General features: G+C 30.4%; 1 protein-coding gene across 2 annotated transcripts in view; it reads right to left on the bottom strand.

Annotated features, from left to right (window-relative positions):
* Positions 1 to 21,888, bottom strand: part of LOC107450057 (sushi, von Willebrand factor type A, EGF and pentraxin domain-containing protein 1) — a 130,083-nt gene that overhangs the window by 6,616 nt on the left and 101,579 nt on the right. Inside the window, exons 24-37 of one of the 2 annotated variants that reach the window (XR_011636554.2) lie at positions 19,958 to 20,197; positions 19,695 to 19,862; positions 18,999 to 19,172; positions 17,527 to 18,170; positions 16,499 to 16,602; positions 16,087 to 16,420; positions 13,646 to 13,854; positions 12,389 to 12,726; positions 11,507 to 11,693; positions 10,483 to 10,828; positions 7,014 to 9,284; positions 4,870 to 5,080; positions 2,808 to 3,172; positions 981 to 1,157 (exon numbers count right to left, since the gene is read on the bottom strand). Coding sequence is in view for 1 of the 2 variants with exons in the window: in XM_043039731.3 (XP_042895665.2) it covers positions 981 to 1,157; positions 2,808 to 3,172; positions 4,870 to 5,080; positions 7,010 to 9,284; positions 10,483 to 10,828; positions 11,507 to 11,693; positions 12,389 to 12,726; positions 13,646 to 13,854; positions 16,087 to 16,420; positions 16,499 to 16,602; positions 17,527 to 18,170; positions 18,999 to 19,172; positions 19,695 to 19,862; positions 19,958 to 20,197 (5,772 nt within the window). In the remaining variant the exon portion in view is untranslated. Of the gene's footprint in view, positions 1 to 980; positions 1,158 to 2,807; positions 3,173 to 4,869; positions 5,081 to 7,009; positions 9,285 to 10,482; positions 10,829 to 11,506; positions 11,694 to 12,388; positions 12,727 to 13,645; positions 13,855 to 16,086; positions 16,421 to 16,498; positions 16,603 to 17,526; positions 18,171 to 18,998; positions 19,173 to 19,694; positions 19,863 to 19,957; positions 20,198 to 21,888 lie in introns of both variants that reach the window. The other variant, XM_043039731.3, reaches the window with a different exon arrangement.

Below are 21,888 nucleotides of genomic sequence, written 5' to 3'. Positions count from 1 at the left end.
TTTTTCTATAATGTTTCAATCTTTATCAATAATGTATTTTTCTATAATGTTTCAATGTTGTTATTTTTCTATAATGTTTATTTAAAAGTAGGTAATTATTTTTTGCAAAAATAATTTAAAAAATCTATATTCTTAGTGTAAAAAGATTTAGGCTGATTGTAAAAATATTTTTGTTCTTGAATGAAACACATTATTCTAAGATCTAAATTTTTAAGTATTATGAAAAATTTAAGAGAATGAACTAACAATATTAAAACAAGCAAACAAAAATATCTAATGGAAGATAAGTACAAATTATCACCGCATTAAATAAAATAAATATGAGGACCTACTTTCATTTTGTAAAAGTTTATTCTAATTATTAGTTTATACATAATATTTTTATTAAAAATCAATGCAGTTATTTTATAATGTTTAATTTAATATAACACAATATAATATATTGCAATGCTCCCCAACCTTTTTATCACCGCAGCCCTGTCAACGTTTGATAATTTTACAGCGGGCTGCTGGGGGGGGGGGGGCGTACGTTGATTGTTTATATTTTAGATTATTTTGATTTATTAATTTTAATTTAATTTTATTTAAACATGCCTTCAAAATAAAATACAGTTACACCAAAAAATAAATATAAAGTGATTTAACATAACTTACTAGAACGTTAAATCAATGAAAAACCTGAGCTTGTTTCTTTGCAATAAGACTGTTTCATCTCGGGGTAATCGGAGACAATGATACATTACAAACACTAAAAAATTTATGTCACTACTTTCGGCGGCCCCTTTTTTTAAATAAATAAAATTTTAAAGGAACACAGATATTTTTGATTTGGGGTATAAACCTAGGAATTTAAATTCAGTTTCAATGAAATGGGTGGCCCGGTACCATTTGATTCACGGACCGGGGTTGGGGAGCACTGATATACTAGAGAGAGAAAAAAGTTATTATATATTATAAATAGCTTTGGATTATTAAGATACCTGAACATTTAGGAGTGTTTTTATCCCATTTTCCAGTATCTAAACAATGTGCTGTGTCACTGCCAATCATTTCATAGCCTTTATGACAAGCAAACTGAATTCGATCTCCATAGTGGCCGGGTACACCCTGGATTACATAACCATTATCAGGTGGGTCAAGTTGACCACAAGAAATTCCTATGCAGATAAAAAGAATAAATTAGTGAATATAAATCAATCAAATATAAATTATAATTGATTGAGTTTTTGTGTTCATTAAAATTTTGAATCCCAGTATATACTATGTTCAATATACACTATTTGAACGGGCTTAAATGGGATTATAATAAATAGGGATGCACCAAAAAGTGATTTTAATTGGACACCAAATAAGGAATTTGAACAATCAACATCCTATTGAATATTCAGATGCTATTTAATTCCAATGACAATTTATGCAAAAAATTTACTGAAAATTTTTCAAGGATATTTAAGTAAATAAAGGTGGAGTAATATTGAGCATTGAGATGAAATACTTAAAACAAAGACATGAATTTTTCCAATCTGCTAAATAAATGCCAAGGAATATAAACCAAATTTTTGAATATGGTAATTTTTTTATTTACTTTTAATGCTTGGACCAATTTTCCGCATATTCAAGTACACAGACATTTTCAAATAACTGTATTAAATATATCATAAATTTGTTTAAACCAATGTGAGAAAAAAAAATCAAATAACTTTTATCTTTATCAAGTGTAAAATATAATTTAATTTTGTAAATAAAAAAATAACGATGTCATACTTTTTTAAATTATGTTTTCCTTATTTTATTAATTAATGGTCATAATTATACTTTGCTTAGATTTGTCTGGTGCTTCAAAGAAAAATTATATAGAGATATTATAAAACGTTGATTTTTTAAAACTTATAACAAAAATTGCTTTAAGCATAAAGTAGATTTCTGTTTAAATAATTAGAAACTTAAAAGTAGTATAAATACCACTATAATGTATCTCAGAAACTTCAACGAAAACACTGGGATATAAAAGACCACATATGTCATAACCACTGATTAGCTTTTTAAGTTTATATGTTACTTCGTTTTTGTTGCTTTATTTAATCTCGTTGTTTTTAGCACATTAGTAGAAGCTAATACGACTATTGATTTGGTTCAAGCTTTTTTATAAGGGAGAATTTTTAATGAGTTTTTTTTCAAAGAACCTTCTTCTAATTCTAAAACTTTTCAAGGCTGTAACATAGTACCTTCCTTGACTGAGACTTGAGAAATTTAAAAATTCAATTAAATAAATTAATGTTGCTTAGTTAAATAAAACTAAAGTAAGTCTTCCTTGTGATAGCTAATTTCTTTTTCAAAAATGTTACTTAGAACTTAGTTCCTACAAAATTTTCATTCTTAGCAACAGATTGCACAAGATATGAGCTATCAATGAATATGAAAAGAATACATCCAGTTTCGTGTTGGTAAAATGTGTTAATCTTTCTTAATAATCAGATCAATAAGTGTCCTTTCTGTCTTTGCTCCTAAACAACCTCCAAAACTACTACACCACTATAGCATACCCATCACCTTTAAAAGAATGTTAGTTCCCTCAAAGATGATAGTAGAAATCATTTGTTCTACCTGATTAAGAGAAAGAATATGACACTCACGTGAACAGAAGCTATAGTTTAAATTAAAGTTAGACTAAAATACTTAAGCAAAATATATAAAATTTAAAAAAAAAATTTAACTTTACAAGAAAACCTTTTAACTTTATTTAAACTGAAAGTAAGGGGAGTTTGACTAAATTAATGATATTTAAACAAAAAATCTTTTTTAATTACTTCGACAGAGGGGTAACTCTCCCGACCAAGTACCATCTTCCAAACAAAATCGTTCATCCCTTCCATAAATTTCATATCCTTTTTGACAACTGTAAAGTACAGCACTCTTAAAGGAATAGTCATTGCCAATCACTTCACCGTGCTCTGGTTCTTCTGGTGACGGGCAAGTAATGGGGACACAGTGAGGAGGTTTGCCTTCCCAGACACCTTGCCACGAGCATTCCACCGTGGTACTTCCCACAATACGATAGCCTGGGAAACAGTGAAACGTGCCTCGACTTCCAACAGTAAAATTTGATGGAACAACAATTTTTCCAAAAGCTATCGATGGAGGCTCTCCACATAAAATCAATTCACAATAGATGCTGAAAAAAATCAAGCAATAAAATATAAATCTTTAAAATATTACATACAAAGAAAAACAATAAAAATTGAAATATTGATTTGTGTATACAGGGTAGAGCAAATGAATGGGGTCCATTTATTAATTGGCTTTATAAATCTTCTGTCGGGCCTTTTTTATTTTGGCCACCCTGCTTACTAGTTTCTAGTAAAACACTAAATAATTACTGATAAGATATTTGACAACTGATTTTAAAAAAAATTTCCTTTACATCAGCTTAATAAATATATTTAATTGGAACATATTGACAAAAAACATACTGCACAATTAATATACTTATGAAGAATTTTTTTAGAATACGAAATGGTGTCTTCCCCCCCTCCAAGTATTCATATTAGATTCGTTCCTTAACAGAAATAGAAATTAATAATGATGATCAAATAGCATTTAACAAGAACATTATGTATGCCAAATGTAATAAAATGAACGAGAAAATAACTAGAAAAACTATTGCTGGAGAATTTCTTATTTTATATTTTTAAAAAAATTAAAAACGTTTGCAAAATTTCTTAAAACATTCAGAAAAAAATCATAGTATCATAGCATTCTTATAAATGTATTTACAAAAGTATTGTTGATGGCTTGTTGATAATTTAATTTGAATTTTAAAGTAACAAACATTAATTAAAAGGAATAATTTGGTATTAAATGTCAAAAGCTTTCAAGTTCACTATTTAGAAGTTATGAGAACTCGGTGAAAAATGTTTTTATTTTAATGTAAAATAGATCTTACAGGTTAATTCAATAAGTTTTAAAATTATTAAGCATTTATTTCATCATGTAACAATTTTTTTTTCAGTGAAAAATGCTGTCAAAGATCATACAAAAAAGACTTTCTAGAGTACATTTTTTGTCCATATTCTTTAAATTTTTTAAAGATTTTGCAGCTTCAGGTAATGCATAATTAAAAAAAATTACTGAAATAAATTTTATATAATAAATCTTTTAAAATAATTTAAAAAAATTCTTAGTCTTTTTTTATTTTTATATAAAAAAATAAAATACTAACTACCATAATTATTTAAAATTTTGTGGTGTTTAAATGAAACCAAATGAGGCAGAAATTGAGATTGAATTAAATTTTTTAACAAATACAGAGCTTATTTTTTTCATACTAATTTATTATCCAAAAGAAAGAATCACAAAACATCACCTAAAATAAAAAAGAAATTTTTTTATCAGTCTTTTTAATATTTTATACAGATAACCCTTAGTCTACAGAAAGAAGTTTAAAATCATTATAACAAGTGTTAATAATACAAAATTAAAACTAAAAAACTGGTGTGCTATCAATCTGACAATGTTTTTTAAGTCTAAATATCTTAAAATTACTAAATTTTTCTAATATTATTCTAACTCTTACTAATGGTTTTAACTCTCCTAGAGCATCTACTTTGGAGAAAACTGTACAAAAAATACTCATCTCAAAGCTATTTTCTTACTGAAAAACTAGTTTTTTTTGTTGGGAACAAGCCACCACTTTAAAGTTGGTTAAAAGCTAGGAATAATGCTCTAAAACAACACCCAATACCATTTTTTAATTTTAAAGTCTAATCTCTTCAACACATTATAATAAGAACAGTAGATCAAAGGCAATAAATGTAGTCATTAAAATTATTAAAAAAATTTTTTTTTGTGAAAAACTCTATTAATGCATACTTTTTAATGTCCCAGGCATCATTTCCAATGCACGTATGCTGTTTTAGTCCTATTAGTTTATATCCTTTCTTGCAAGAATAAGTTGCTTCACTTAATCCTGGTGTGTTGTGTACAACAAAACTTCCATGTTCTATGTAAGGGGGAGGAACACAATTCACTACTTCACATGTTGGTGGATCACTCCAAGAACCATCTTCTTTACATGTTACACCTGAAATTTAAGAGAAAAATAAATATATTTAGGAAAACTAAACATAAAATAATGTCATTAAAAAAAAAGAGCACTCTAATTTTTGAAAGCAAAGTTGCAATAACCAACTCTGCAAATTTTTTTAGCTAATTAGGATAATTCACTAGCTTTTCTAGTCTGCCATTTTAACAAAATATTTTTACTGCAGAAATAAATTACTCTTTATAGTGCTCAGGGGACAGTCTAGATTTTTTTGAGAGGTGCCTATTTTGTGAAAATTTAGACATAATTTGTGAAAATTAAAAATTATATTAAAGAATTAACATAGAAATATAGTAAGAAAATATGTTCAAAAATTGTCCCTACATATAAAAATCATTTATGACTGATAAGATTCTATACACTTTTTCCAATATATTCAAAAATACTTTTGCTATTGTAAAAGTTTCAGCTTAAAATTTTATACAAATTTAAAAATTGATAAAAACCTTTGTCCATAGTTACATTTCAACTTGAATTTAATAAAAACACGAATTTAATAAAACTTGAATTAATCAACTTGATCAATCAACTTGACTTTAATCAACTTGAATTTAATAAAAACAGTACTAAACTTTTATTGCTAAACAGCACTAAAGGTTATTTCCATTATGAGAACATTTTCGACTAGGTCATACAAAAACAAAATTTTAAGAGGCGGAGAGGAGAATCTTAGAACTTGCTTTATTAAAAGTATTTCGTGAAATGACTGTTTTTCCTAATGTTGAATTTGTAAAACTACCGTTTTCCTAAAGTTGAATTTGTGACGGTACCGTTAAACAGTAGTAAATTTGCACTGGACAGACTCCTGGTGCTTTATACTTTTTCCATTAATTCAGGTGGCAAAATTTTTTAGTATTAGTATTTTATTTACGCTACACTAGAGCTACACAATGGGCTAGCGGTAATGGTCTGGGAATTATCTTTGACGATGATCTGAAGACATATCATCACAATTTTTGATTCACTGTGGAGAGGATGACTCCCCAACTTTGGTAGCCTGATGACCTGCGTGCGAATTTGAGCAATTTATGGGAGAACAGTTTAAAAGGACCGAAACGACACACCCTTGGTCTCTTCATAGACTGATCAAACTAATCACCCACCCATTCACTGACTGCAGCCAGCATGACTTCAAAGACTTACTAAGAAAGTTCAGTGTGGAATGTGCAGATTTTGCATGAATTTAAATAGCACAATCATTATGATTTGCAGGAAATTTTAAACTAATTTCAACAAATAAAATTTTCTTAAGCCATTGACAAAAATTTTTTTTCATAAAAATAAGACAGTGTTTAGTACACACTTTCAAAAATGCCCCTTCAATACCTAAATAAAAAAATTTTATTCAAAATTATAGATAATGCAAAACATTTTGGGGGTAAAAATAAGACTTTGTAACTTAAAACTATAATACATTTTTAGATCATTGTTATTTATATAAATTTTATTACAAAATATCACTAAAATATTTTTAATACAGATTTTAATAAATCAACCAGGTTTTTTCTTAGTCAGGCAAATATAGAAAGTCACTAAAAGATTTCCTAAAATTAATTTCCATGTAAAAAAATTTAAATTTTATTAAAATCGAAATTTATATGATCTAAGTCAAAAAGACTATCCATTGATAATGTAGGATCTTGTAATTCCTTTTTCGATTATTTTATACCCTTCCAAAAGTGACTGAATGTGATCTCTACCTACAGGTATTATATAATTTTAAAAGAAAAAATATATATTTTGCAAAAATTGGATGAAAAAGTTATACTTAGATTTAATGGAAATTTCCTTCCACCAAAAAACAAGATTGAAGAAAATCTTTTAAAATCTGTAACTTTCGAATTCAATTGCGTAATTTATGAACAAGGTCATCTACAAGGTGAATATTTTTAAAATGTAACTACTTACTTACAGCTCCTTTCAACTGATATCCAAAATTGCACTTGTACGAGGCTTTACCACCAAAGATCCACCCTCCATCTGTCACAAACTGTGAATTACTAACATTTGGGGGCATTCCACAATCAACAGGTGCACAGGTAGGTTTACCTCCAATCCATTGTCCATTGCTATCACAAATTAAGGTTTTTTCTCCTTCCATGTAATAACCTTTATCACAAGTATAATTTAAAACTTGTCCAACTGTATAAGGACCGGTGAAAAATTTTGCATTGGATATTGCAATAGGTGGATCACATACATGTCTTTTGCATTTCGGGATGGGATTTGACCAATTTTTATTAGAAGAACAGACAGCTGAGTCAGGGCCATCTAGCTTGAATTTTGAATTGCACTTAAATTCTAATTTAGAATCGTAATGAAAATTTGAACCAATAACTTTGCCAGATTTTATGCTTTTAACTGCTGGGCAAGATATTAATTTGCAGAGTGGTGGTTCCACATCCCATGTCTGGTTTGTTAAGCATGTACTATTTGGTGAACCGTGCATCTCGTAACCTTCACTACAGCCAAAATGAACAGTGCTACTAACCACCAGTGCTCTAAAAAGAACAGTACCATGAGCTGGAGGAGTTGGTCTGGGACAGGGTAAAGGGACACATTTTGGTGCAACATCACTCCACATTTTATCAGCTAAGCATGTGAGTTCAAAACTTCCTTCAATTTTGTAACCAAAGTCACACAAGTAAGTGACTTTTGATCCAAAAGTAAACTTAGATTCTTCATATTTTCCATGCTCTATATGAGAAGGGAGAGGACAAGATATGATTTTGCATGTTGGGATAACTAAGCTCCAACTCTCATTAATTAAACAAGATCGAGTCATAGTACCTTCCAGCTCATAACCCTTATTGCAATGGTAGGTTGCAGTACTTCCAACAACAATACCTTCAGTTTCTACCCATCCATTTTCCGGTGCTGGTATGCGACCACATTCCCTAATGATGCATTGGGGTTCTTCCTTGCTCCACCTACCAGATAATTCACATAGCCTGACAGGTTCACCTATTAACTTATAACCAGGTAAGCATTCATAAGTTGCTGTAGCACCATATCGCAAAGAACTCCACTTCACATGCCCATGAGGAATATTTTGCAACATGGCACACACTACTGGTTGGCAACTTGGTGGACCATAAGACCATGTGGCATTTGCTTGACATTTTCTGATAGAAGCACCTTGTAATCTATATCCAATTTCACATTTATAATTAATTTCAGCTCTAAAGGATATAGAAGTGAAGGCCATTTCTCCCATCATGATGTTTTCTGGTGCTCTGCACGAGACTGCCTTGCAAATAGGCACTTCATTAGACCAAGTACCGTTCTCTAAACAAATTCTTGTGTCCCCTCCATGCAATTTGTAACCTTTTGAACAACGATACATGACTTCATCCCCAAGATGAAAAATATTTGACCTTGCTGCTTCTAACATGGTTTGACCACTGATTGTTATATCTCCCCTTTCTCCTTCTTCGTCAGGCCAAACGTGTATTTCTCTCCCTGAAACACCCTGTGAAAAGCTATGTACTACAACTTCCCCATTACGCAATGCATCTGGAAGAGGACACGATATTTGCTCACAAACTGGGGGATCTGAAGACCACTTCTGATTTTCCTTACATGTTAACGTCTGTGCCCCATGAAGCTCATAGCCTTTTTTACAAGTGTATGTAACAGTCTTTCCATATTCAAATATTGAACCTTCATATTTGCCATTTGTTATGTTTCCAGGTACATCACAAATCACTGGCTTGCATGTTGGAGGGCTAGCACTCCAGGTATTATCATTTTGACATTTATGTTCAGTTGTTCCAATTAGTACATAACCTTTATTGCACTTGTATGTGATTTTAGCTCCATTACTGAAATTGGTAGATGAAATGAAACCATTTTCAATATGTACAGGGTCTGGGCAGAGAATACCTTCACATGTAGGATAAGGGAAAGACCACTTTCCTGCTGCCTCACATTTTAAGGTTTTTTCCCCAATGAGTTTCCATCCTTGGTTGCAAGTAAAATGAATCACGTTTTTGTACGTATAGTTTTGTCCATCGATATATCCAAATGCCAAAGGAGGTGGCTTAGGACATTTGATAATTCGGCATATTGGTTGTAAGCCAGTCCATTTTCCCTGTGCGTTGCAAATAGTGCGAGGATATTGATATTCCAGTTCAAATCCTTTTTGACAAGTATATTCCACTTCTGTCCCTACAGTCAAATTCTAAAATAAATAAAATCTGGTATAAAACCTGGTTTAAAAATATAAAAATAGGATATTATGTGAAGGAAAAAAAACTGCAAAACTATTTAATGCTTATAATAATTCACCCAAGAGAAACAACTAATAAGTGATATCAAATATCTTAAAACATCATTATAAGAACCATATTTAATTTAAAATCAATTTTATTTTAAGAATAGTCTTCAATAAAAATCATTTAGTACTAGTAGTTGAACTATAATTATAACTCTTGTTAAAATTTGTTAGATAATCTTGTTTAAGAGTTTTTGCATGGCCATGCACATATAGAGTAAATGTTTTATAACTTAAAATTTATTAATTATTTGTGCAACTAATTTTTTTATGTGCATAGATGCCTTAAGTTTCAATGAAAGTTTGTTACAGTTTTGTAGAAATTCTAGATACAATTGATGGCTGAAAAATATTAATGATAAAAAATTTGTTTACACCCCTGTTCTAGTGCAGTCAATCAACATTTAAACTGCCGTCTTAAACAGATATAAAAATTATAACATTACAGTCAATAATTTAATAGACTTCACAGTAAAACAATGTACAAATATTGCACCACGGCTTCCATGATGTTTTTGAATGATATAACGAGTTTCATTTTAAAATAGATAATTTAATAAGCTTTGCAATATTATGTACATATATCAAATAACCAATAAAAACTACATCAATACATATTGTGAAATACTTCACTCCATTTTAACTAAAAACTGTTTTCTGAATAGAAATATTTTTGAGCATTAACAATCACCTATCTAGAATCAGATAAAAGACTTTCTAGAACTATATAAGATAAAAGTTATCCTTCATACAACAATTTTCTAATTGGAGGGTGAGGGGAAATTAGTCTGTATTAAAGTTGCATAAAGAAGTGTAGAGTACAATGAAATGAAAATATAGCAACTGCCATCAGGTCAAACTTACACAAAATGAATTAAGAAAACGAAAACAAAATGGAAGAGAATCAAAGCAAATAATATTGGAAAGTATTAATGACAAATGAAATTGCCAGTAAGATATTTCAGAACTTTTCCTAAATATAAAATTAAATTTATGGATAAAATAAAATTTAAAGATAAAATAAAATTTATAGATAAAATAAAATTTATAGATAAATAATATAATTTGTAACAATTACAAATACTTTACTGAATGATATATCTACCTGTTTGGGAGTAATAGGTTGGCCATTAGGTACATGAGGAGGTTCTGGGCACAGAATTAATTGGCAGTGAGGCTCACGATCGCTCCACGAGCGATTCGCTTTGCATGTTCTTTTTCTAGCACCTCTGAGCTTATAACCCGTACCACATGAGTATTCAACTTTGCCACCCAGTAGAATGGATTTTACAATGGTATGTCCATTCTGTAGGTCTGGTGGACTTTTGCATTCAACTGGTTTGCAGAGTGGATCAGCTCCACTCCAGGTACCATCTGGTAGACAAGAGCGAGAGCCATCTCCAATCAAGTCATAACCTTCATAGCAAATGATGGTAACAGTGTCTGAAAAACTGTAAATTTTCGTTAAATAATGCAATTATTTCAAGAAATATATTTAAATGCATGCAGTGTTTTTTTTTTTTTAACAGATTGAATTTTATCACCTTTTTTCTTTATAGCACATAAATCAACAACTTTTTTTAAAAAAAATTAATTTCTAGCAATTAAATGTCAAAAAAATTTAAATACTATATTAAATCATAGATATTGAAAAGCTGGACATTGAGTAAACTTATACAAAACAGGGTATCAATGCTTTAAAGAAAAATACTCAGCAAAGTTTATGGTGCTATCCAAGAAAACAACATTTGAAAAATTCCTTAAAATCATGAAATTTATAATCGATGTATGCAACCAGAGGTATTTAAAGTCATCAAATCAAACCAAATAAGGTATCTTGGTGTTTTCTTGAAAATGGTTTCTAACATTTAAAGATTGAAACAATCACTGTTTAGTCTACTTGCTCAGTTTTACGAACATTAAATATATTATTGTTGACATTAACCCATTAAACTTTAAAAAAAGTTTAGGTGCAATGGGCAATTTTTGAAAAGTAGAGCTTTTTTTTTAAGATAACCGATTACAATTTAGAAAAATCTGATTCAGCTGTTTACGACTTTAACTTAACATTTTAACTTTAATATTGTATTTGCTTCGATAAAGAAGTAAAAAACATTAATCATAGCTACCTGTGACCTCTCCAAGATATTTCTCCATTTGCAGGAGCAATAGGGACTGGGCATTGCACTTTCTCACAGATAGACTCTTGGTTTGACCACTTTTTGCTTTCCTGACACGTTCGAGAAGCTGTCCCAATCAGTTTATACCCAACATCACATTCATATTGAATTGTTGAACCTACAACATTACTGTCACCTGGAAAGAAAAAAAAGAACAATTAGGACTTTCACGTTAAGATAATAATGCAAAAATATTAACGGAGATAGTTTATGAAAAAAATATTAATTTAGAAATTAAAATAATAATGCCAGAAAATATTAGATTTAAAATTTCAATACAAAACCTTCAGTGGTATTTTAAGTTGAATTATAGTATACCATTTCCGTAATTTAGTATTAAATACAATTTTAATGATTTTATTAAGTTTAAGCTGTTTAAAAAATAATTACTTGTGATCTGGAAGCAATGTTAAAGTGGGACTGTTATGACTTTAGTAGTAGAAATATAACCATTTTTATTCCAGCACAACTCATAAATTTAAAATTAGCACAGCTAGACAACGAAGCATCTTATGAGATGGTCATGAAACCCATTCTTAAAACATTTTAAAGAAAATAAAATGTTATTATGTGTTTAGGTAAAAATGACAAGTACTGAATTCTAAGACATAAGGTTCAAGTTACAATGAAGGAAGCATTTGACGTCTTAACTTCTTTTACTTTACTATCAAGTTACTTTATATTCAAAACTTGCTTTAATAGTGACCATATAAGTATCTAAAGTCCATTGAACATAAATGCCAAGGTTAAAGGCAACCAAAAATATTATGTGACTAGTGGTGAGTTGATATTTAAAACAACTTTCGCGAAGAGCAAGCAGAAAACCCATACCTAAAATGCGGCCATTTTCAAGTGAAAGTTGTTCAGTCGGACATCTTATTGCAACACAGGAGGGATCTGTTCCACTCCAAGTTTCATCAGACAAACATATTCTTTCAGCTGATCCTATCAGTTCATATCCCTTATGGCAAGTATACTGTACAGTACTACGATAAGTTGTATCGTGTGTTACGATATCTCCATCTGCTAAAGAAGGTGGTGAGGGACAACGAATTTGCACACATTCTGGTTCTAATCCTGCCCATTCTCCATCACCAGTGCAAAGTCTTTGGATGGATCCAATGAGTTTGTAACCTTCATCACAGTAATATTCCACACTAGATCCATATCTGAAAAAATAAAGAACAAACATTAAGCAGATTTTTTAACATCCTTGCAAATTATTCAGATATTTCATTAATTAGCATCAAAGTTATTCATAAATACAAAGTGAAAAAAAAATTGAACAGATTAAGTTTCACTGTAAACTCTGATTATCGGAAATCTGATTAGATATACAAAGGTTGCATCTAGAACAAAATAAAACTACTAAAAGTGGAACACAAATTCAAATGGAAAAATAGACTTCAATGAATTAAAACCTAAAAAAAAGAATCACAATGGCACTGAGAATGATGTTTGTTTAAGCTGTATACCAAGTACTCAATTTTACTTCTGCTTATTATGTTGCTTTCTTTTCCATAGGTTAATCAGAGGTCGGCAAATCCCAGTTGCCTATTTCCCATAGCATCTAAAGATATCATAGTTGATACCTAAAATTTAACCTAATTCTGAAAATCTGAACAATTTCAGCAGAAAAAAAAGATCTTTTTGAACATAGCATCCAACTAAACCGTGGGTATTTTGCCTTAAAAAACTATAAGGCACATTTGAATGTTATGTAAGTTTATGTATAATGTGATTTCAACATACATAATTGACTGTGTCTTATGCATGCTAAAATCCAAAGTATGCTTGTATACCATAGTTTGAACCAAATTATTTATTTAAAAACTCAAAAAGCTGTTATTCTATTTTTCATTCTATAATATGCTGTAAAATAGCTTTTGTAGACCCTTGATACAAACTGTGTGTCTTCCTTAAATAGCTAGCACTTGGAAATAACAAAATGAAACTTTTTCAGTTACAAAATAACTATTACAATATGATTTAAAAAAAGGGGACTTATTTTAACACTTAATGAATACTCAGGAAAATATTATAAATATATAGTATACGTAAGCAGAAAGATTAAAAAGATCTTTTTACTTGTTATCAGAATAAATTAAATATGCGTGTGTGACTTTGAGAGGGTCAGGACAACGGATGATTTCACAAGAAGGATTCTGATCACTCCACTTTCCTGTTGCCAAGCATTTTCGAACACGTGGACCTTCCAATCGAAATCCTTCACGACAAGAATATTGTGCTTCACCTTTAAAAACAGTAAATGTTGTTTCCAAAATAATATTCTCACCCTGCAATAAATAGAAGTATAAAACAATCATAATACTAACAAACTAAAACAAATCATATTTTTAAAAAAATGATTCTCACTACAATTAAAGAGCTTAACAGAAGAAAATTCTAAGTAATATTTCAGTGAATTAAAGGAACACCAACCTTAAAAAAATATAACAACTGTATTGACATCATAATATCCGACAAGTGTCAATGTCGAAAACATCACTGGACTCTGAGCTAGCAAGTCATTAAAATATACTTCTCTTAACTACTTATACACTATCTTTCGAAGAGCTGACCATAACATATTTTAAAATACAAAATTTCATACATTTTCAGAATATTATTTTGTACCTGGATCAATTATATTTTATGAATAGTAATTTATACAATGAGAACCACTTCAGAAATAGAACACAGAATTTTTCAGAACGCATAATATTAATTGTGTTCCTTTAAATTTAATCTTTAAAAAAGCTTGTATTAATTTTAGTAAAAAACTTTAAAATACTTCGAAAAATTTATGATTTTTTTGAATATTAAATACTTTTTTTAAAACTTTTTTGAATGAACTTTAATCTTTTTTGAATAAAAACCATCTAAAAAGATTTGAGGAATTCATTTCAAGATACAAATATAACTGAAAGATTTTAAATAGTGAATTCATAAACATGACATTTGAAAACCTTTCAACTGTGAGAGAATTTTTGACCAAATTTTATTCCATAAGTAATAAAGGTTATGCACAAATACTTTATTCCTTCTATAATAAATTTATTTTAAAAAAGTGTTGAACACCACAATTTATACATTTTTAAAAGCCCCAAAAAATTAATAGGAATGCCTGTAGGAATAAAAAAAAATTTAAAAATTTATTTGCTTTTAAAAATTTCTGTTTCAGTTTACTACTACAGTCAAACCCCGCTATAGTGAACCTTCAAGGGACCGAAATTTTGGTTCACAATAACCGGGAGTTCACTATATCCGTTATGCGGGCAATTTAACTAATGGTTCCCAAATTCTTCTCTTTTCTTACACGTTATTCAAATAATGACTGAAAAATATTACGTAGTAGCAAAAGAAATTTTTTTTTACTCTTCGTTCTGCGTACAAAAAAAAAAAAAAAATAGTAATCTTTAGCTGTTGAGCAGTCCTCAACATCAGATATGGAAACATTTCCCGACTCTCAGATAATTTTTCCTGAATTTCAGTTAGCCCACTTTTTAAACTTGTCTAACCTGTCATTCGAGCACATAAAAGTAATCTCATAAAATCGCTTAGCAAATTCATCGACATTTGTCCAGATATTGGAAGATTGCGGCTTCTTTGAATGCTGAACCACTTAAGTAATGCTTCTTTAATATTCTTGTGATCTGCTTTTCTCTACTTTTTCCTGCCATTTAAATTTTTTTCATGAGCAGAAATTGTTAATTGCCTATTTTTCCATATGTTACAAACTGTAGATTTGGATAGTTTAAATTCCCTGAAAATATCAGCTTGACACCTTACAGGTGCATTATCTGCCTGTGTTGGAAGCATCTACTTGATTTGTTTAGGGATGGGAAAGTAAGAAAAAAGAAGCAAATAAGAAAAAAATGCTTATCGCTGTCTTCTCCACTATAGATGGTTTTAAAAATCGGTATATGTATTTATTTTGAAATAGAAATTTCAAAATTATTACAAAAAAAATGAAGAAAAAAATCAGTCGAAGACAGAAAAAAGTTCATTATATCCAACTTCATCACTTTTTTGGTTCACTATATCCACAAAAAATAACATTGTACGGGTATAGCAAGGCACGGGACCGAACATTTCGTTCACTATATCCGGGAGTTCACTATAAACCGTGTTCACTATAGCGGGGTTTGACTGTATAAGGAAATATGTCCCACAAATTTATAGAAACGTTAACCACCACTAGATATGAAGGATTTATACATAATTCCTTAAAATAATTTTTTTTGAAAATTTCTTTTTTTTTCTTTTTTAAGGGTTTTTTTCTGACAAATTCTGTTACAATTCACAGGCAGAAGGAAATAAATTCCATTCCCACTCAAATGTAAGCGTCCGATGGAATTTGTCTTTAAATTTCCTTATAGATAATATAACTAATTAATTTATTGTTTTAATATGATAAAAAATTTTTTTAGGTGAGGCATCATTAACAGGCTATTGTAATAAAGGAAATTTGTAACAAAAATTCTACATTTTCCAAACTTGCAACAAAAAAATTCTTTTTCCAGTACCTGGGCTAATGGCCCACAATTGACAGGTCTGCATTCAGGTGAAGCTGGTTCCCATTTTTGATCTTCCATACAAACTCGAACTGTAGGTCCCACAGGCTGATAACCTTCTTCACAAGAATACGACACCCTCTGTCCAAATCTCCTACCATCGCTCTTCCAGAATCCGTGGGCAATGTTATCAGGTAGGGGACATTCCACTGGTTCGCAGGCAGGAGCTTCATGTAGCCACTGACCATTTTCCAAACAAACTCTATCAGCCTCTCCAATAAGAATGTATCCAGGATTACAAATGTAGTTAACAGTATTGCCTACAGTCCAGTCACTTCCACTGTACCTAATTTAAGAAGTGCAATGAGAATACTAAATAGGTATAGGGAAAAAAAAGTACCTTTGACCTGATTGGAGAACTTACCTGCCATTAGATATAGACTCAGGTTGGCTGCAACTTACAGGAACACAACTTGGAGCTTCCCCACTCCATTCACCATTACTTCTACATTTTCTGGATCTAACTCCCTAAAATTAAACTTAAAGTTAAGGATGATTGAATAATTATGAAAAGTTCTAAAGTTCAAAGTTTGACAGATAGGATGTCATTCTACATACATTTTTAAAGAAAAATGCTGAGCTTAAGAAAAATTTTTTTATTCATATTTAAAGTAGTGCTTCAGTATGAGACACTTTTGTTTTATGTTTCTCATGTCATATTTTGGAGGATAAAAGTTTATTTCTGTCATAGAAATTAAAGAGAATTAATAATAATTGCAAAGAAAAGTAAAATTTTTCAATTTACTTATTGCTTTGAATTTAATAAAATCATTGAAACTCAACTTATACATGTACCTCAGATTAAGATGCACTGTCTTACAATACAGTTTACAATTACTACTGTTATAATTATTTATAAATCATTAAAAGCCAAGGAAAAAAATCATGTACGTCAATTTAGTTTAAATTATTAATGAGCACTTGATTGACATCACCAAATTAAGGAAGCATAATTTTTTTTAAAAAAATGCTAATCATATTGGTTAATATAAAAAGATTGATTTATAAGGCATGAACAATAATGATTGATCTATAAACTTATCAAGATATAGAGAGTATTAGGCCTTCAGCAAGTAACCCTTCCATTTTGCCATAAGCTTTGACAAAAAGTTCTTGATCACAAATAAATAGCAGTTTTCATCTTCAAACATTCGAAATTGCACTTGACTGTGCAAGATTTCTAGGAAGATATTATCTCAAAGAATCTTCAATGCATGTAATTTAGAATGTAGAAAGCAGTAGGTACAAACCATGCTTTTTTCATAGTTAAGAGTTTGTGTGAGAGGTCGTATATCAAGGCTCGTAGCAAACAGAAAATATGTTTGCAAGAGACCTAATAGTTAAACCATAAAATGTTTTACATCTATAAAGTTTTGAAATCAAGACTTTTACCTGCAGTTCAAATCCAGAATGGCAATAATATTTCACAATACTTCCATAAATAACATCATTCACTTCTATACCACCTTTCTCAGGAGCTTCAAGCATACCACAGCTGACCGGAGTACATTGAGGAGGTTCGTAAGACCATGTTTTATTGGCTTGGCAAACCGTATAACTAGTTCCATGAAGTTCATACCCTTGTTCACATTTATAGAGAACCGTGGCTCCATATCTGTAATCTTTTCCTTCCACTATGCCATGCAGAATGGGTGCCGGGGGAAGACATAAGACACGCTCGCAGCGTGGTAATTCTCCAGCCCAACGATTTTTCAACTCACAATACATTTCGCCAGTTTCTTTCATTTCAAAACCCTCATCACATTGATATCTCACAACGTTACCAACATCCAGATTATCTTGAGGTCCAATCACATGACCATGTGGCACTCTAGGGGGAGATTCGCAAGAGCGGGGTTGACACATTGGAAGTGAATCATTCCATAGGCCTCGGCTGGAGCACGTGAGGGTGCTCAGACCATCTAAACGATAACCATCGTCACAATGAAACTGTATTCGATGACCTAATCGATACTGGTTTTGGAGTGCTATTACTTCTCCATTTTCAATTGTTTTTGGAGCTTCACATACAATTTCTAAAATGATATAAAAATGCATTAAAACACTTTTTACACATAAAAAAGTTTTTCTGTTAGATAGTTATCACAAAAATATTTAGAAGAATAAATAAATAACTATTGGATGGTCAAATGAAATGCAATATAATCTCCATCATCCAAAGTACATATATATATGAACTACCAAATTTCCATTGCAGGAAACAAAAAGTGGTTGCTATCATGAAGGTCCTATCTATAGATGCGCAAGACGATTCTTCTTCATACATTAAAGCTGTGAAGGAACTGTGGAATTTCTTATCATGAATCAAAGTTACTATCATGTGAGGCGCAATACTTGTGATACTGAGGAGGTACAGTTTCTTAAAATGATTATAAGGTTATATAGAGAGTAGAGTGCTATATTATGTAGAGTGCAGGACCTTAGTTTTTAATATTTTCTACAATACACATTGAATATGAGAGAAAATTCTTAGGTCTTGTGGCTCAAAATCATTAAAATACATAGTTCATAAAAAGGTAGGGAAAAATATACTTGCAAGAATAAACTTAGTTAATAGTACTCATTCAGACAAAACAGCTTTTTGTATATTATCAAGTTAGAAGAAAGCAAACAAAATAGCTTTATAAACTGAATTATAGAGATAAAGATATAAAAGGGAAAATCCACTGATGCACAAGAACATTTCCTAAAAGCGCAATTCAATATCACAATTTCAGAAATAATACATTGGTTTCAATTATTGAATGGCATTCAATGAAAGTATGTACAAGTAAATATACCTAATCCTATTATGTTTAAGAATATGAAGAATAACTTTTTAATACTTTGTTGTAAAGAATTACCTTCACATCTTGGGGCAGTTCCACTCCATTTATTGTCCACTTGGCAGGTCCTTGTTGATTCCCCGGACAACCTATATCCAGGATTGCACACATACTGTATGATATCTTGAAATAAGTATTGCCTACCATTTATATAGCCATTAGCAATGTAACCTGGGAATCCACAGCTTATACCTACATTAGAAAGATAAGTGATATGAGAAACATATTGTGCAAAGTAACATTCTTAAAATGTGATATTTACGGCAGTCGATTTCATCGGAAAAGCTTCTTTTTAGCATTTCATTCTAAAATTATTAATTTTTCAATTTAAGGAAATTAATATTTAACAAACATAAATAAGAATAAACAAACATTTTACAGATAAAAATTAAAATTTTTGAACATTGAAGAATGACAAATAAATGATGTAAGTGAAAAAAAGACCAAAAGTTAATTTTTAAAAAGATCATAAAAAAATAAAGAAAAATATTAAAAATATAAAAATAATCATTAAAAAAAACATTACTTGGAACAATAGGAAGAATAATTTTTAATGCTAAAGTAAAAATTAGGAAAAATGAATATTTATAATCAAACTACTAATTATAACTGCAAACTATAGATGTTCTAAGGAGTCTAATTAATAACAGTTACCCTCCATTTAAAATCCACAATAAGTTTTTTTTTAAAAATTTCAATGAGTTTGGAACTTACGAACACAATGGGGACTTTCATCAGACCAATTACCAGATGCTAAACACCTTCTATCAGACACTCCAGTCAATTCATACCCTGGATTACAAGAATAGGTTAGGTGAGCATCCGTTTTCATTCCACTTATGGAGACTTCTCCATTTGGAGGAGAATCAGGCATAATACATCCTAGAATAACCCAAAAATTTTATAAAGGCAAAAACTACATATATTTTTTAACAGTTACAAAGCTTAGTTCAGAAAAAGTGGATGTGCATATTTACCAGAGCAGAAATGTGAATCTTTTTGTTGCACTTTTCCTCGAATACCAGAGAGGAAATCAGCCCAAGACCGCACATTGCCGTGATATTTATCACAACGAGTCATCAGAGCAACAATATCATCTACAGACAAAACATAGTCCCAAATATTAAGCAATGCCATGGTTCCTACAAATGCTTCTGGAGTGCTGAAACCTGCACCTTGTTTGTCTTGCTCCTGACCCAATATCAGAGTTCCAGTCACTGGAATAAAGAAAAAGAAGAGAAAATACAACAAGGCATACAAGTTTGTAGCTGGATATAATTCTATTTATATAAAATGCAAGTAGAGAAACTATAATATATGAAGGAAAAATATCGCTGAACAAAATAAACAAATAAAATAAAAAGATAAATTCCGGTGAGATGTGATTTAGTAGAAAAAAAATTAATAAGAAACAATTCTGAAATCAATGAGTTGAATGGAGTTTCTTGAAATTTTAAACAGTAAGAGGAATCGGGTCTTGTGCAGAGCAGTTGTATGGATGAAGCAAGAAGAGCATTTGTCCAAGGCTTTGAACTTCTAGGACTTAAAGGGACTATGAACCAGTGATATTTAGGAGAAGGAAAAAAACATTTCAATGTCTTAAAGTTAATTTTTAATAATAAAATTTGCAAAATTCTTTTCCATTTTGATCAAATAGATGTAAACTTAAGCATGGCTTCCAAAGGAGTGGTCACCACAAATTTTTGGAGCCCTGCATAAGCTGTTCGCTGAAATATAAATCTTAGACATGAACAACTCACCCATTTTAGCGTTTGTAGTTATCAATTTTCAACTTTGTAGCCTTGTAATTTTGAGCTCAATGCAAAATATAAGGGAACTTCTGGACTTAATACTTAATCATTAGGACCAACTAACCTCAGGTAAAGACTTTTCGATGGATTCAATATGCATTTGCTTTACATAGAGGAAAATATCCCACAGATAGTCCAACACCAAGGGGATTTGATCCCATGATCCATCTACCACTAGGAATATTTTATATCAACATTGTGGTAAATGTAATAATACGGTAGCAGAATTTGAACCAACCAGTGGACATTAGGATTTTAACTTGTTGCCTAAGAGGCCAGTACTACATCCCCTAAGCCATAACGACTTGGAAAATGAAATATAAACATTTTTAGATGATTATTCAACTTTTGTCTTTAAACACATTTTTTTTTTACTTCTAAGGACTCTATGGCCAGTATGTATTTGATAAAAAATAAATGATAAGATAATATTTGAAAATAAAAAAGCAAGAAAAATATTAAGTTGCTCAGTTTTAAGAATAAAATTCAAAAACAAAAAAAAAGATATAGAATGTTTTGCTGTTAAAAATTGCTCGCATTGTACAATGCCTATCACAATGTTTTGTCCAGCACTAGCGGAGTCCAAAAATAACTCTGGTCTTGTGATATTTAATTAAGACAGTAATTTCAAGTCCCTTAAACAAGGAGGTATAATTACAGTGAAAGAGAATCACCAAAAGTTTGAGCCAGTTAATGTTACACAGTGAAACCTTTCGGGAGCGAACACTCTCCATTCCTAAGTAAAATGGTCATTGATGAAGGTTGCTTTTTCTCAGAGTCTACCCCATTGACTCATTGACTGATTGTTATCGAAGGTGACATTTGTGATTTTTCTCAGACGGTATTAGTTTTAGTCAGTGCTTTTTTCTTGGTGCGAAAATGCCACTTCTGTTGGCGTCATAAAAAGATGAATCAATGAATAAAATTTAGCGTCCATAAAAATGATCCCAACTGATATAATAGTGTGTAAAAACAAATTCACCAATTATGAATGATAAAGCTGTTTTAAATAAATAAATAATTATGTTTTTTGTTTAAGTTTGTATTTAATTTTATATCATAAAAATAAGTAAGAGTTAAAAGAGAAGAGGCTTATT

This window comes from Parasteatoda tepidariorum, chromosome 1 (assembly GCF_982258835.1).
Source record: "Parasteatoda tepidariorum strain Cologne lab strain chromosome 1, Ptep-v5.0, whole genome shotgun sequence".
Lineage (NCBI taxonomy): Eukaryota > Metazoa > Arthropoda > Arachnida > Araneae > Theridiidae > Parasteatoda > Parasteatoda tepidariorum.
Note: the sequence above shows the minus strand (reverse complement) of the source record. Positions and strands in the feature narration are given on the sequence as shown.